General features: G+C 49.2%; 1 protein-coding gene across 2 annotated transcripts in view; it reads right to left on the bottom strand.

Moving 5' to 3' along the window:
- The window catches only part of ITPKB (inositol-trisphosphate 3-kinase B), a 97,636-nt gene that overhangs the window by 41,278 nt on the left and 38,551 nt on the right, over positions 1-17,807 (bottom strand). Inside the window, exon 1 of one of the 2 annotated variants that reach the window (XM_082613775.1) lies at positions 8,089-8,280. The exons of the other annotated variant lie outside the window; for it this stretch is intronic. Coding sequence (XP_082469901.1) covers positions 8,089-8,091 — 3 coding nt within the window. The 5' untranslated portion in view covers positions 8,092-8,280. Of the gene's footprint in view, positions 1-8,088; positions 8,281-17,807 lie in introns of those variants that run through there. 2 annotated transcript variants of the gene reach the window in all.

Below are 17,807 nucleotides of genomic sequence, written 5' to 3'. Positions count from 1 at the left end.
TAATGTATTATCCTGCCTGTACGGGTATTTCACTTATATTATTTCACTTGCTATATCAAGCTTGTATAGGCATTACTTGAACATCAAATGAAGGAATTTTTAAAAAAGATATGTTGCCAGTCAGTGGTGATCTATATTTAAACAGATGTGTCCAATTCCAGAATATGCTCTCTGGTCACACATCTACACTTGTCCAAACCCAAACCAGGACACGGAAGCTGACAAAGATTATTTTTCTAACATTATTGCTATGAAAAATTTTACAAAAGAACCAGCTACTGAATGACAATTAGTTATTAAACATGACAAAAATGGCCTGTTGGAAAGAAAAGAAAATGACACAAAATGGAAACTGGCTGCCATGCAAACTTAGGACAGAGCATAGGAACCAAGGCTTCTACCTAGTGTTCAAGACCTCAGACTCTGGCTCAGGAGACAAGAAAATAAAATCCCTGCGCAGCTGGCTGCAGACCTCTTATAGTACGCTGTCACACAGGGAAAGGGCTGAGCCCCTGTAGGAAACCAATTAGAAACATGATCTCTGGAGCCAGGCCAAGTGTGAATTCTGGCTCTGCCATGTACTAGCCCTATGACTCCAGGTAAGCTTGTCTGTGCCCCATCCGTTTCCTCATCTGTGAAATGAGCATGGGACACAGTGAGATAGCATTAAATGCTCTCTAGGTGTTGTAGGAAAAAATGGGGTGCGAGAGGATGGTCATGTCCCAGGTATCGCGTGAGTCCCCGGGATGGGCCACCAAGTGAGGGTCCTTGGCTCCATGCAGGAAAGAATTCAAGAGCAAGCCACAGTTAAGTGAAAACAGGTTTATTTAGAGAGATACCTACTCCACAGACAGAGTGTAGGCCGTCCCAGGGCATGGGGTTGGGGTCTTGGAAAGGGCACTGGGAGAAACACATTCCACAGACAGAATGCATTCTGGTCTATCTCAAAAGGCCACGAGGTGTGGGGTGGTTAGTTTTTATGGGCGGGGTAATTTCATAGGCTAATGAGGGGGAGGAATATTCTAACTATACTGGAGAAGGGGTGGGAATTTCTAGGAATTGGGCACCACCCACTTTTTGGCCTTTTATGGTCGGCCTTGGAACTGTCAGGGCACCTGTGGGTGTGTCATTTAGCATATGCTGATGTATTACAATGAGTGTATAAGGAGGCTCAAGGTCTACTGGAAGTCAAATCCATTTTGGGCCTAGTAGGTTCTAACCAGTTTTTGTGGTATCCTGTTCTTCTTAATGGTTGTGTCATTCTTTTAATGATTGTGCCCTGCCCCCTTCCTTTCTGTCTCATAGGTGTCCATTTTTATTATCATTACCATCCCAGTCGGAGAGAAAAAGAGTGAATTATCTATTCCAAGAAGAGCCAAGCTGGGCTAAGGCTTTGGTTGGGATTTTACATGGTCTTGACAACCCTGTTCGCAAGAGGCTTACTCTAGGCTGCTCTCAGCAAAGAGGTTTCCCGTGTGAAGAGCGAGGCCTCCCAGGAAGTGACGAGGAGTGTCAATTAATTCTCCCAGCAAGAGAAACAGGGCAGGCACAGAGCGGATGCCAGGAAGTGGAGCATCCCCAAGGGGCAGGCCCCAGAGAAGGTGCTAGTAATGGGCGAAGGGAGAATGGTGGCAGCCCAGAGGACAGACCAGCAGGAGAAAGCACACAGCTGTCAGGACTTTGGCTAGAGGACTTGGGGGCTGACTTCTTCACAGATACGGCCATGTGTCCCAAAGAAATGGGCGCCTCTCTAAGACACAGTCCTCTGTCTCTCTATGTATCCATCTCCTTGCTGGTGTTTTCTTCCAATGGGGACAGCATCTATTTAGAATTTTAGGAAATGTCATTTTATTTCCATTTGTAAAAAGAAATTAGAATCTATCAAAATTCCAAAGAAAATTGTCCCTCTCTAACTTGACTGCCTACTTCCCCTGTACCCTTCTCTGCCTTTCTTATTTTAGATTTCCAACCTGAAAATGAGTTGTCATATTCCGTGTTCTTGGAGTTTGGGGAGATCTGCAGCTAATTCGGCAACCCCAAGCTTGTCATGTCACTTCTGAGTCTCAGTCCACAAAACGGAAGGGTTAACCACATTAAACCCCAAAACAATAGCTGGCTCTGAAATTCCGTGGTCTTGGGATAATCTCAAAAGAGGCCAAATTGTGGTTACTGACCTGCATTAATATTCTGCTTCCCTTTTGAAGTGATTTTTAAGAGAGAGAGCAGATAAGAGAATGGAAAATTTGTACCTTATCAGATTAACCCAAAAGAGTATACTTAAAATTGCATTTTGACAGTATGAAAGCAATTTTAAAAATGCTTTAGAATGTCTAACACGATAAGTATAGGTGATTTTCATTTCTTTATAGTTTTCTGGATTTATCCAATTGTCTACAACGGACGTATAACGTTTTCAAGAAACTTAAACGTTACTGTTCCATATTATATTTCCTGAGACAGGGTTAAGAAAGAATCTGACTTCAGAAATATCCCTCTTCACCACTGTGAACTGCCTTCACTCCCAACCAGGCAGAAACCTGACAAGAGTTAACGCGATACCAGGCGTGGAAGAAAGAGAAATGCGAAAAGCGCCTGACAACCTGTTGTTTTCCTACTGATGTGGGCACCTTGGCCCCGCGTCTACGCCTCTAACCTGCTTACGGAGACCACCTCCAAGCCTAAGACACATCTCTGAGCGGGTAGTCAACTCCCGGGCCGCCCTGGCCCCAGCAGGGGGTTGAAATTTAACCCAAAAGTCAGAAGGCCGAGCCTCCCAGCCTCACGCCGACCACGTGACCGCGGCCCCGCCCCTGCCTTGAAGAGTCGCGGCGCTGGTGGGCGGGGCCGGAGCGCAGGGACCGGCGCACTGGGCTCACGAGCCGCCCAAGTCAGCGCGACCTGGGAAGAGCGCCACGCTTCTGGAAATTTAATTCGCATTCCTTTGAGATTTGAGGTTCTAAATCCCTTTTGGCCGCGAGGTGGAAGGCAGGAAAGCCCGAGGGCATCATAGTACCGACAGGAGGAACAGAAACTCTTCCCCTAAAGAGATAAGGCTGAACGTTTCAGGGTCCTTGTCTAAGAACAGCGGGTGGACGAGTTACTGGACAGGTGACTTTACCATGATTAATTGTATTAAGTTATCCACGACTTGTATTAAAAAGGAAAGCAAAGTCTCACAATCTGTGGAGGAAGCAAAAAGGGGACCCAGGCTTTTCAGCTTAGCTGGGATTCAGCTCAAGCCAAAGAAAAGTCAGATCAAGGGAACTTAAGCTAGGAACTGTTGTCCAGGAGACATTTAAAATGCCTTCTCTCATCACAGGGATTTATGCTACCCTCTTGCCTTGAAGCCCACTGGACATAAGAGAGCTAGCCTGTCCCTGCGATAAACAGGGAAGTGTTCCACCTCATGCTGGGTGAATGCGAGGCCACACCACACTCCAACACACACACACACACACACACACACACACACACACACACACACACACACACACACACACACACACGCCTTGTGATGGCTAGGTGGGTGTGTTTCTTCATATGCTGAGAAAATGTCCCCAAACAGGAAATAGTCAGCCTGTGAGGTGAAGTCATTGTGCCTGACAGTGCCTTTGAGAGGTACTGTCCTCTGAAACCAAAATTCACCAGGGATGGCAGAATTATTAGTGCCACCTCCGGTGGCCTTTCAGCTGAGCACCTTGGTCAGAAAATTAACCATCCGCTTTCTTTTACCATGTCAGACCGGGTGGTCTTGAGAGAAGATCTAACACTGTGTGGTGGGCTGTTGCCAGTTCCCACGGAGGAGCCAAGTAGCTCCATTCTTCCCAGCCTGTGGATCCTGCCTTGACCAGGCCTTCTGCTCTTGAGAGGTTTTACTTCACTTAACATTGGGTTGACTGGCAGGTTTACTACTGCAGAGCAGCAGACATCCCCGTCTTTAAAATGGGGCAGAGAAGGAAGGGGAAGGAATTCATATGCGTCGGGTGTGCGTGTTCCGTGCTTGGCACTGTGTGAGAGAGACTGTGTCCCTTCTCTCAGGCTTATCCGCCACCCTGGCAAGGGCACAGAGTGGGTAAGTGTAGAAATTTTGATAAATGCAGAGCCCAGATCTAACCCAGGTCTGCTAGACGTCAGGCTGCCTTCCTGCAGTTGCCTGGGTGGGGCACCTACATCAAGGTAGAAGATTTGATTTAAAAATTAAATATAGTATTTTATTTTAAAACCCAATTTGCATACTTTTGCATTGTACAGATTTGGATCTGTGCTTATTCTTTCCCACCTGCAACATTTACATGCCTCAACCTGAGTGCTGAAAAAAGGGAGTGAATGCAGGTCTACTAGCTGGCCATCTTTTTGGCATCCCTGCAGGACCCAGTTCTGCTGACAATAACTCACCTCCCTCTTCAAAACAAATAACTTCACTCCCATATCTGTCTTGAGAAACCCAGACTGGGAGTTTCTCATGCTGCTTATAAAGCTTACAGGCTGGGACTTCCCTGGCAGCTCAGTGGTTAAGAATCAGCCTGCCAGTGCAGGGGACACGGGTTTGAGCCCTGGTCCGGGAAGATCCCACATGCCGCAGAGCAACTAAGCCCGTGCACCACAACTACTGAGCCTGTGCTCTAGAGCCTGCAAGCCACAACTACTGAAGCCCACATGCCACAACTACTGAAGCCTGTGCGCCTAGAGCCTGTGCTCTGCAACAAGAGAAGCCACCGCAATGAGAAGCCCGCGTGCAGCGCAACAAAGACCCAACGCAGCCAAAAATAAATAAATAAAATAAATTTAAAAAAAAAAAGCTTATAGGCTGGTCTGACACCATTAAATTAGAAGTCAGTGGCAGAGCTATCTGGAAAGAGTGTAGCAGCCATGGAGGTGGGCCACCTAAAGGGAGGGCTGAAGAATTTCTTGGCCTCCTGAAGGATCTCAGGCAGCTGCCACCATCTAACTTCCGTTACTCAAAGGAGCACCGCCGGCTAGAGGTCTGGTGGGCGAGTGCAGTGGTCCTTACTCCTGGATGCACAGCACCACCTGGGAGCATTACAACCACTGTTGCCTGGGTCCCACTCCCAGAGAGTCTGACTTATTTGGTTTGGACTGCAGTCTGGCATCGGGATTGGTTAACGCTCCCACGTTTCCAGTGTGCAGCCTAGGGAAGAACCATTGGGCTAGTGTTTGGTCGTAGTGGCCCCAAAGAGCTGGGAAAACAGAAGTAACATTCAGCAAGCCATTCGGGGTTCCTGAGGACTTCTGTTGACCAGCAGTGAAGGTGAGTTGGCAAGGTAGAGCATAGGTTTCAGAGCCAAGCAAGCAGAAATCAGAACCCTAGCTCCAGCATGTTGCCCACTGTGTGGCCTAGGCCAAGCCACTTAATGGTTCTGAGCCTTAGTTTCCTGGTCTGTAAAGTGGGGGGTATTAATAATACTTCCCTCACAGGGCTGTTTTAAGGACTAGCTGTACTAGGACATTGCCTGGCACGTATTAGGTCCTCGGTAGGTGATGCCCTGTTAACAAACCACCTAGGATTAACTCGCACTTGGTATGAAGAGAAGGGATGCTGTGGGCTGATGGCAGTCTTCAGCGGGGCCCCCTTGAGTGAGTGAGATTCATACCTCTTTGGGGAGGAGATCCATGAAGCTCGGAAGTGGCATGGGAGACAGGCAGGGCAGCCCTCCAAGCCTCCAGGACACCTCCCACTTTGGTTCCCCACCTCCAGTCCCCTTTTCACTTCCAAATTCAGCCTCAGGAGGAGGTGTGTACTCGGGGGAGAATCCAAATGCATTTGGCTACAGCCCTACCTCCCAAAGTGGGTGGCCATCAGACTGGATTGTGTCACCCTGGGTTATGTCACCCGAGGCAGCTCTGCCCAGGACAAGTCTGTCCGCCCAGGGACCCACGCCTCCTCCCTCCCTCCTACTTGATGCCATGACGTCACGACACTCCGAGGGGAGCCAGGCCCCAGGGGGGCGGCCACACCACAGCAAACTGTCACCTGTCCTGTACAGACGTGTGCAGACCTGGGTGGAAGAGACAGAGCTTGGGAGTCTGTGACGGGTGTCCGAGGGCAGAGAGGAAGGGGGAATCCCACTCTGGAACAACAGTTCCCCATTCACGCTCTGAGCAGCCCAGCATAAAAGACCCTGCTGCCAACATATGATGTCTCCTTTTCCTCTCCTCTCCTTCCTCCACATCCGCCGAGTTGATGGAGCTCTTCTGCATATACTATGTCACACGATGCTCAAAACAGACCCGTGAGGCAGGCGATGCAGGGACTAAATTACCCTCGTTCATCAATAAGAAAACAGAAGCTCAGCAGATCCCATGATTTGCTCAAGGTCACAGAACTCATCAGGGGGCACAACCAGGACCTGAATCCATGTCTGTGTACTGAGAACCCATTTCTCTCCACCACGCTATGTCCCCTTGCCCCTACCCGTTTCAAAATCCCTCCCGCTAGCTGTGCAGTGTAAGTCAACTGTGAAATATGGTGGGGGGGTGGGGATGAGGAGAGGTGGCAGGCTTGATTTTCAATTCCAAAACTGTAAATGTGGGCAACACATTCTCCTCTCTTTTCTATGCCTGTCTCCTATCTTCAACGGACAAATGGCCAAGCCACCTACCCAAGGCCAGGTCATAGGAGGACTAAAAAACCAACCACCAAGCCCCTTACAAGATCTATGCCCCAGAGCAGAGCTTTAATCTTACCAAACTTCCTTTTAAAAAATTAAGTAAATGAGGATAGTGCAAGGTATTTTGCAAAGAGAGTTTATTAGTTGCTGATCCAAAGTGGGAAATGTTAAGTTCCAGCCAAAGAAGGCACAGATATCCTGCTAATTCCCCAAGGCGTGCTCCATACTGACAAACCATCTGGCTTGATGGGTCTCAGGGAAATGTCCAATACAAACAGTAAATGAACTTGAAACAGTAGAAAAATAGCCCCTGTACAGCATCCAGTTCTCACCAACAGAATTCTCTCCTGCCCTTAGCATGAAGTAGTGATGTGGCGCTATTAGGAATAAAACTGAGGGGAATGAGATGGAACCCGCACAAGCATTACCAGAAGGGAATGTGGGAGAAGTACAGACTCATCCCCAAAGGACTCAGGGCAGGAGAAACTCCTGCTTAGCTGTTACCAGGCCCTCTCCAACTGAGCCGCCTGGCACAAGGCTTCCAGAAGGAGATGAGCAGCAGCCAGGCAGCAGAGCAGCCAGCCCTTAGACCCCACCAGCCTCCTTCAAAAGCCTGTGCAGAATATGCCTACACTTGGATTCACGGAGCAGCCCTTCTGTCGGTGAGCGGGGAGGGGTGGACGAAAGGTAGCTCTGTTTTTTTTGTTTTTGCTTTTGTTTTTAAACCAAAAAGGGACATGCACAGGTACAGTCCCTACAAATGCGAAATCACACATGACCCAGAACTGGGGTCTCTAAGAGTCCTTCTCCTCAGGCAGAAAGTCATTTCCACAATGGAGGAAGCCAGTGAAAGCCCTTGGGAGGGCCAGGTACAGGACTACAAATGCACGCATGCAGGGGTATCATTTGCCATTCAGGGAGAATCCAGAAGGTGTGCAGTCATTCACGTCTACAGATAAGAAAACCCAGGCACAGGGGCCTAAGTGACTCGCCCAGAGGGACACAGGGGGGTTCAGAGGCCACTGTGCTGTCCTCTCCATCCTGGCACCCTGCCTCCTGCCCTCCGCCGCTCATGCCCACGGGTCAGCGTTCCCAGGGCAGCAGAATATAGAACTCAGGATCAGACTGATCCACAGGTGCATCGAAAGAAACCAAGGTGGGGAATGAAGGAGGCAACCTTCCATGCACCAGGAGGGAAACAGTCCATCAACGGGAACAACGTGGTCGGAGAGGCATCCCAAAGTCCCTGTCGTCAGAGTTGCTTCTCTACATCTAGATGTGTTGTTGCCGTTTTCAAACCTCGCCATGTCCTCTTGTCACTCACAGGATATCTGAATCTGCTGAGAATGATACCGTCAAAATTCAGCTCCCATTGAGCTCAATGTTCAGTACCCTCGGTACAGACACTCCGGCTCTTCCCCACCCCCTGCCCCACAGTCCTGGGACGCCGCTCACTCACCATTTCCCGGTCCCACCACACTCTCTAAGTCTCTTGGTTGTTGGCTCTTTCGACATGGAATCTTACTGCCCTCCGTGTCCAGCCACCGATGTCCAGCTCACCAGTGAAGACGTGGCTCCACTGACCCCGCGTCCAGGAAGCCTTCACGGATGGCTCTGGGCTGGAGGCTTCCCAGTGTGCCCCAAGGCCCTGCCCTGCCACTCCCAGGCTCCGGATCTGATTGCACCCCTGTGACCAGCTACACCTCCAGCTCCTCCAGGGCAGGCACCGGGTATCGCTCAGCTGGAATGCTTAGCATGTAACAAGTGTTTAGTTCAGTGTTTATAAAATGAACTAATGAAAAGTCCAAACACGCTGTAGAAGGAAAAAGAAAAATCCCCTTTCTTGATTACAAAGCTCTTGATCTGGGGAAGTGAAGTGGCTTGCTTCTGAGTGCCAGGAGGGCAGGGGACTGATGGGCAGTCCTCGGGAAGAGGCCTTCCCTGAGCAGATAAATGTGGAGCAACACAGGAGCTGATCGATGACGGGTGTAAGCAGCTGAGTGAAGAGTCGGGGGAGGATGACGATACCCACCCCCGATTAACAGGACAGGTTGCCACAGGAAAGCGAATAGCTCGTCCAGCATGGTAGATAAGGCCCATGCCCACAGGACTCCCAGGGAACTTCAGGAGAACCCAAGGGAAAGCCATGTGGGCTAGCAGGCTTCCCAACTGGTTTTGTCTGCTGCAAGGAAGCAGTGGAGGTGAGTAAGCTGGGGGCAGGTCACAGAGGCATCTGCCCTTAGATCAGCAGCGAGGCTCTGGCTGGCTGGAGAACATCTCCAATTCCTTAGCCGCCCAGTGAGCCTAATTCCACTTCTGGGCATGCCTGGTATTGACTGAAAAGGAGGGCATGGTTAGTTACCAAAGGACGTGGAAGAATTCCCTCGGGTTCACACAGATACCATTACTGGACTCGGGTCCCCTCCAGCATTTTGCAGTCCAGAGCTGGAGATCCACCTTGGGCTTTGGGAAAATGGGATAAATTCAGAAGGATGGGACCATTCAAGCAAGGCTCCTTGGGAAAACACGCCCAGTGGGAAATCTCGAAGCTCCGGCACTGCCTCTCCCCAGCCTCTGAGAGGCCCCGCCTCCTCCAGCCTGAGCTGTGAGCGCCCCCCACCCAGCACAGACCAGCCCAGCACTAAAGGTGCCTCCTGCCCACCTAGGATTCCCTTCGGTAGTATTAGCTACGCACAACGCTGGAAAAGGGCACCCTAAGGGTTTGGGTGTATGTGCCTGGGGGCTCCTTGTGGCTGGTGTATGGCGATGGGAGGGGCTGCAGCGGAGCATGAGGTGCAGGAGGACACGCGGGGAGAGGAAAGGTGCTGCTCGGGAGGATCTGACTGTGTGACAACAAAAGCCCCCTGAGGGCTCGCCTGGCTGGGTGCACGGCCTGAACCTCCAGGGAGCGCTGCAGCCCTGGACCAACCCCTGCCTCGCTGATGCGGTACAAGTCATCTGCTGCCTTGAGTTTCCAGTTCTGTAGTTGGTGAGCAAAAAGAATACCTAAAAAAGGAATCTTTCTATATAGCGTCATTTACACGTGGGCTGAAGTAAGTTCAGGGTGGAGCAAAATAAACTCTGGTTAAGAGGAGAAAGCAGAAACAGAGCTTAGGGATAGGAAATAGGAATGCTGCCGAATACTTAGCCCATGAGGTATGGAACCATAAATTATTTGTGAAGAGAGCTCTTTCAGGGTCATGAGTCCACAGCTCTCATCCTTGGATGGAAACAAAAACCTCACCCACTTCCCACACAGAGCTGCCCAAAGTGGGCCTAAAAAGGGGCCACCGAAGGGTCTCAGCTGCCATCAGCTGTGTCCCATGTCCCCGAAAGCTCCCTGGTTTCTGTTCTCCAGCCCAGGGGTCAGCCTGGAAAAGAGACTCTGCCTTTTGTCCCCGGAAACTGCTTCCTCCAGCGTAAAGGAACATGAGCGAGCTCTGACACAAAGTCTGCTTCTGAGCTTGCAGACTTGAAGCCAGTGAAACCGAGGAGTTCCCTGAAATCCTGGCCCTAGCAGCTCCACTCACCGGGAGACGCAGTGCCTCCTGCCCTCCCTCGGCCCTGCCTGGAGCAGAGACAGCCAAGCAGATGCCAGTGAGGGCCCGGGCAGCTCCGTGATCGATCCGCACCTTCAAGGGCCTCATACACGTGGCCCTCTGCGAGGCAACAGAGGCTGAGGTCAAAAGACAGCACCCCACACCTCCTCAAGGAGCTCACCAGCTCCTGCAGGCATCTGGGGAGAGGGAAGAGCTGCCCCTGAGAACCAGGACCAGCCAAGGGTGTCTGCAACAACCTTCCCCCCCCCCTTTTTTTTTTAAACAAGAAACAGGAGAAAGCACCCAATTTTCCTGAATTTTCCTTAGGATAAGGAAAAGTGGAAGCTTATGTACCAAGTCTGGCCCAAATCCAAGGCAAGGAAGAAAAAAACCCTGGGCCTAACCCGTCTGATAGAGCTAAGCACCAACTCCAAGTCCCTCTGAAATGACAAACTAGACTAGTGATATTACTGTAAAGAAGATCCCTGCAGCCCTGAAGGGCCCAGAAAAGAAGAGCACCCCCTTTATCCCCGCAGCCCTCTATGTGACAGCTGCCATGCTGGGCAGAGCTGTTCCTGGACACCCAGCATGTAAACCCCGGGCTCTGCCAGGACGGCCCCATCTGTTTAGCGTCTCCTGTAAGACAAAGAGAAGAGCCACCCCCATCCCGCTATATTTGGCATTAGGTAATAACGAAGGCCACGCGGAGAAAGGAGGAAGGGAGGTCTCGTCACCAAAGCAACCCTGACGGCAGACACACTGCTGGGCCCGTGGCCCGATGCTAACGAGGCCCATCGCAATTAGGGGGCTGCTCAGAGCCACGGGATCTCAGAGCCAGTGCAACATTCCCATGTGTGGGAGGAGCCTGTCCAGCCCAGGACGGAGCTATTATGCTAGAACCTTCTCCTCTGCCTTCCACCTGGCGTCTGGAACCCCACCAACAATCCCTGCATCCTCCTCTCTGCCCAAGCCACCAACTACCCACGGAGGCTGGTATGATTCACTGGTCAAACCAAAGACGGACACCCTTGGTGGTGGGGAGGGGAGGGTGGTGGTCGGATTTGAACCCTTTATGCTCGGGTCACCAATCTTTCAGCCCCCAATGCCAACACACAAGCCCTCCCCACTTTACTGACATCCAGATTCCACGCCACTAGCTTGGGACAGACGGAGTTTGTTCTCCAACTTCCTCAGGGTATTCAATGACTCTTCATCCAAAGAGCCCTCTCCAAGGAGAGATGTTTAGCTTTATGAAATTACCTAAAGCTACTGGGATATGTTTTCTTGCCAAGATAGCTGACAACTGGCCTATTTTTAAAGTCCCAACCAATAATCTTTGAGAGGCACTCTACACACAGACAAGGAGGCAATGACCAAAAAAGTAATGAGACCAGTATTAGGTTTTTGTTTTTCAATCAAGCCAGAATCTACCCAACCAAATAAATAATATTTTCTTCAAAGGGGTCTCCTTAGGGGGCCCTGCCCTCATTGCACTGGCGCTTTGTTTGTTCAGAACACTTTTGGAAAGTCCTGTCGTAGGAGAGCCTCTGTTTCGCATATAGTCCAGCATGATGTCATAAGCACTGAAGTAGCCGCTGCTACTGTGAGCCAGGCACTGTTTAGGCCCCGAGGCCATACAGGTAAATAAAACAAGGCCTATCCCAGCAAGGTGCTCACGATCTGGTGGAGAAGGGAGGAGAAAGGGAACAAAGATTTTGGGGGGAATGCATACCATAAGCCAGGTACTGGGCTAACAGCTTTTGCTACACTGCCTTTAATACACGCACACCAAAAAAAAAGGCCCTCTTAAATGCAAAAGACTGGGACTGAGTGAGGTTCAGTGATTTAGCCAAAGTCACACAACCCGGGAAATACAGGACTGGTGCTGGCCCCAGGCTGCCAGGCTCCCAGCTGGATCTCCCACCACTGCAGCACCCGGCAGTAAACAGGCCATCCTAGTACAGGAGGTGAGGTGGAGCTGGTCAGAAGAGGCTGCTCAGAGCAGGGAAACTGCATCTGGGCCCAGGGGAAGAGCTTGCCACGCATGTCTCCTCTTGCGTCGAGAGCTGGCCTTGCACGCGCCTACTGTTTATCCTTTCATCAGGACTCTGTGAAAAGCCAGGTGGGCAGGGAGAGTTTCTCCACATATTAAACAGGACTCTTATACCCTAACTATTTATGTAAACGTAGACAGACAGACGGACACTCAGACACATCCAGACGTGCCTCACTCACACAGAGTACCATCCACGCAACTTGTCAACCTCACAAGGAGGCAGGGGAAGCAGGCCTTCATCCCAACGTGTCAAAACTAGTTTCTTACAATAGCCAAAAGGTGGAAACCACCCAAGTATCCATCAATGGATGAATGCATGAACAAAATGTGCTCTACACTTACAATGGAATATTATTCAGCCCTGAACAGAAAGGGAATTCTGACTCGTGGATGAACCTTGAAGATATTATGCTAAGTGAAATAAGCCAGTCACAAAAAGACAAATACTATATGACTCCACTGATATGAGGGACCTAGAGTGGTCCAATTCATAGAGACAGAAAGTGGAATGGTGGCTGCCGGGGGCTGGGAGGGAGGGATGGGGAGTTAGTGTTTAATGGGTATGGAGTTTCAGTTTGGGAAGGTGAAAAGGTTCTGGAGATGGATGGCTCTGGTGTTGGTTACACAACAATGTGAATGTACTTAGTGCCACAGAAATGCACACTTAAAAATGGTTAAAATGGTAAATTTTATGCTGGAGAGGATGTGGAGAAAAGGGAACCCTCCTACGCTTTTGGTGTTAATGTAAACTGATGCAGTCATTATGGCAAACAGTATGGAAGTTCCTCAAAAAACTAAAAATAGAGTTACCATATGATCCAGTAATCCCACTCCTGGGCATATATCCAGAGAAAACTCTAATTCGAAAAGATACATGCACACCAATGTTCATAGCAGCACTATTTACAATAGCCAAGGCATGGAAGCAACCTAAATGTCCACCAATATATGAATGGATAAAGAAGATGTGGTGTATATATATAATGGAATACTACTCAGCCATAAAAAAGAATGAAACAATGCCTTTTGCAGCAACATGGTTGGACCTAGAGATTATCACACTAAGTGAAGTAAGTCAGACAGCGAAAGACAAATATATCACTTATATGTGGAATCTAAAATATGACACAAATGGACTTATTTACAAAACAGAAACAGACTCACAGACATAGAAAACAAACTTATGGTTACCAAAGGGGAAAGGGGGTGGGGGAGGGATAAATTAGGATTGGGGATTAGCAGATACAAACTACTCTATATCAAATAGATAAACAACAAGGTCCTACAGTATAGCACAGGAAACTATATTCAATATCTTGTAATAACCTATAATGAAAAAGGATATATATATCTGAATCACTGTGCTGTATACCAGAATCTAACACAACATTGTAAATCAACTATACTTCAATTTTTTTTTTTTAAAAAGTAAATTTTCCACACTTAAAAAAAAAACTTGTTTATTCTCCTTGGGGGTAAGATGCATATTCTTTTCCTCAAATTAACCATAGACACATTCATAAGATCAGTTTCTTCTATTCTCTTCCCAACCTCAGGCCATAAGGCTTCCAGTGTCAGCAGCAGGTGGTGGCCGAATGCAGCTGCACACACGGTAAGCAGACATTCTAGAATGAGCCCCAGAAAAAGCCCCCAAATGCATATAAACGCCTTAGCTCGAGCCTGAATCAACAGGAGGAAAGGGAGGACCTAGAATTAGCAGACACATGCCCCCTCCCAATTTGCAAAACAGTATGTTGGCTCGTGTATTTGGCCCAATACAGAGCACAGCAAATAATTTTAATTCAGGAACAATAAAAAGAGACTTGTGGTACTAAGACTGACGTGTTAAGGAAAACTTTGTTCTCCGACCAATTTCAACATTCCCTGATACATAATAACGCTGTAATGCCCAGGAATCTGTCCCGTCACCTCAACAGCTGTGTACTCTGCTTCCAAATATTTCTTCTGTGTTGCTTCCATCTCTCCCCATGGAGTCTTTGTACGTGATGAGTTCAATTTTAAATGACCCCAAACTAAAAATAAACACAGAAGAGCTCTGGGAGCAGCTCTAGATGGTATCAGCCCTAATCCCCAAGGCAAGTTGCAGTGGGTCCCGGGAGGCCCAACCACAACCCACCCAGAGTCCATAGCGGTTACTCTTTGTCCTGGGCTCCCAGGTACCGGCTGGAGTCCAAATGGTGACTTATGAATGGCCAGTAATGAAATATAACAGCTCTGGGAAAACAAGGATAAAAGGCCTGGGGTGGGGAGGTGGGGGGTCAGTATTTATCAAGGGACTACTATGTGCATGATGCTAGACCTTAATTTTTCATGAGCCTTCACAACCGCATAGTTGTCCAGTTTAATGAAGGAGAAGAAATTCAGCAATCTGCCCAAAAAGAAGGGCTAGAATTCAACTCCAAGTCATCTGACTCCACAGTTTACACTCTTTCCATTAGGCTCAGCTGCCTCTCACAATGACTTTTATACTTTTTTTAAATCTCACTTGACTGGTTTCTAAGCTTTCCCAAGTTTTCTGTAGGCCCCAGCCCAGTCCAACTTTCCATTTGAGTAAAAAGAACATCATCCCAGCTGCTGTGTCCCAGGTCACATGAAATGGCGGGAAGAGGCTTCAAAAACACAAGTCCAAAAGCCTCTTCAAATAAATAGGAAACTGAAAATTATGTTTAAAGGGGTAAGCTTCTAAAGAAAGCACCCCCATTCTGCAGCCCTGAAATCCTCAACAGAAACCAGGGCCGATCTCCACCCTACCCGGCCCCAAAGGAGCTGAGGCTGAACTTGGCCTCTAGAGAGCCTGGGGGTCTGGGCCATGCTGGCTATTTCTGAGCCACCACTGTAAGGAAAAGTCACATCGCACCACCACCCGGCTGAACCCCAAAGAAAAAGCTGGAGGGCACATGGTGTTCCAGAGACTTAGCTTCACCTGCAGAACTATTAATGTCCAGAATATAAATACTCAGGTTTGAGAAACATGCCAACTGCTTAAGAAATGGAAACAACGAAAGAGACAGGCCAACTCACCACGCGACAGTACCTTGTGGAAGTATTTTTGCCAACGCGAACGCTGTCTCTCATTTCTCCTCCTCCTCTTTTCCTAACACGTACCAACAACCAGCAGACAATAAAATCTCAACATCTGGCCCTAAGTCCACGGCTTTAGTCTCCTGGCCCTGGAGCTACGTCAGACCCGACTGGAACAGAGCTTGCTGGTCAGGGAACAAAGCAGGCATTTCGGTCCAGTTTGCTGCTTTTGTGCAAGGACCAAAGAACCCTTCAAGGCAACACTGTTACAACAGACCTTCTGGTCAACTGCTGGGAGCAGGCAGCACAGAGCTTTTTCAGAAGCTGGACTAAAGTTACCGTGTGGAATGGGAGGCCCAGGAGCCCAAAAGCAGGCACGGAAGACACTGAGCTAAGTTTGCCTCGGGCTTCTGGAAGGAGTCAGGGCCCTCCATCACCCCCTTCCACCTCTCCTGCCTTTTCCTGGCTGGTCTAAACCGAATACCATCAAGCGATGCTGAGAACCTCTTTACACACAGAGATTAGGGAAACGCTTGTCTAAGAGTCATGGTTTTAAGAACTTAATTTCTAGACTTTAGAACCACTTTCTATGTCCATAGCAGGCAGTCCTCCCAATCTGAGTTCACATCACGTGCTGACACCATGGGTCAGACAGAAGGGCTACGTCGGGGGCTGATGTGTATCTTATTCCCATTTCCTGGATAACCCCAATTTCCCCACAAAGCCTCATGTGGTTCTTTTAAGAGAACTCAAGTTATCCAAGGGCCCCAGCCACAGGGGATCTCCCAGCGCACTTTGCTTACTATACTTTTCTTCAGGGACAGCCCAAAAGAACTCAACTGTGTGTTCACAGAACTGCTACTAGTAACCCTTAAGACAGCACAGAGAGTATGAGAAGGCTCAGAGGACGACAGACAGGTCAATATGATTTGCCTAATATTCTTCCAACCTGGATTCTGGAAGCTGCCAACTGGCAAACAAAGGGCTGGATTATAGAACAAGTGATTTGTGAACAAACAGAGAAAAGTAGAAATTGCTAACAGTCTAATGCATTCAGTAAGAAAAAAGTCTCAACAAACCACTCTACTTTCTTCTTTGGATGCAGGCTACAAAACCAGGAAGAATGCCACAGAGAATGTGTTTATATCTCACCAAGTTGCATGAAGACGCAGAGAAATAAAATCTGCACGAGAGCGTGGTTGAATAGTTTTGAAGTTGTTTGACCTACATCCTGGGGACTATTGACAACAGACCTTTAGGAACCTTGAGGGATGCTTCTGTTAGGAGCCCACAGGGTTCCTTCCTGAGTCTAACCCTAGACAACCTTTTCACTGGTATCAATGACTTCTTATAACCGGTGAATACAGCAGGACTAACTGGTCTGGAGTGCCTTCCACCATAACTGACCGGATGAACTGGACGCCCATATTGCACATCACAGTTTTATCAAGTACTTTCACATATCTTATCTCATTTGAGCCTCCCAAGTGAGGGAGCCTGGGATCAGGACACTCATTTTGCAGCTGAAGAAACTCAGACTCAGCCATCAGGGTTTCTCAACCTCTACCGTACTGACTGTTCGGATGGAGTAATTCTTTGTTCTGCTGTGCGTGTAGGAGGTTGAGCAGCGTCCATGACCTCTACCCATAAAATACCAGTAGCACCCCCTCCCTTGTAGTTGTGACAGACAAAAAATGTGTCTAGGTCCAGAGTTAAGAAGTTGCCAGGGCTGTCTTTGCATTCAAGTCTCCTTATTCTTCCTACCCTTGCAAAAAGCTGGGCGGGACAGTGAATAGGATAAATCACAGACATTCACAGGAGTCAGAATTATCTTGAGTGAAATGTTAGGCCAAAATCAATAATAAAAGAGAATGGAGTCCGTAGTTTGGTGTTAAAGATACCCATCGTGCAGTAAGGCGGAGGCCGCTTTAACAGCAGTTGTATACGGCAGACCAGGGGCGGGGGCCGAGCTCGTGAGCAGCCGTGCAGCTGTCTCCCGCCCTTCAATCCAGCTCCGCTGCCCCAGCACCACCCCGTGGTCCTCTCTCCCCTCCCCACCCACGGCAGCGGACCCTGAGACACTGCAGAGCCCCCGCTGCCCCTGGAGGACTTGCCTCCGCCCCATCCTCACCCTGCCCTTCCGAGGAGGCCGGCGTGCCCTACAACTGGGGAAAGGAAGGGAGGTGGGGGAAATGGCTAGGAGAAGAGGAGGGGAATGGAGAAACTATGGCAAGGCCCACACCACCAATGGAGCCCCCAGTGCGGGGGCATTGCAGGAGGATGCGGGCAGGGAGAGGGCGGAAGGGCCCTAGGCCCAGGACCAAGAAGAAAAGAGAAAAAGGCAGAGCAGGGGAAAGACTCATGGCCCCCAGGCCTCCTCCCCAGCCCATAACTGTCATTCCCACTTTCATTTTCCCTCGTCCCTCCAGCTCCTGCCTGCTCCTCACCTAGGACACCCAGCTTCACCCACTACCCACTCACTAATGCCCTACCTGAGAGTCTTTGGAATTCAATACAATTGGTTAAAATCCTGGCTTTACC

This window comes from Mesoplodon mirus (genome assembly GCF_964341445.2).
Source record: "Mesoplodon mirus genome assembly, chromosome: 3".
Lineage (NCBI taxonomy): Eukaryota > Metazoa > Chordata > Mammalia > Artiodactyla > Ziphiidae > Mesoplodon > Mesoplodon mirus.
This window is presented reverse-complemented; position numbering and strand designations above follow the sequence as displayed.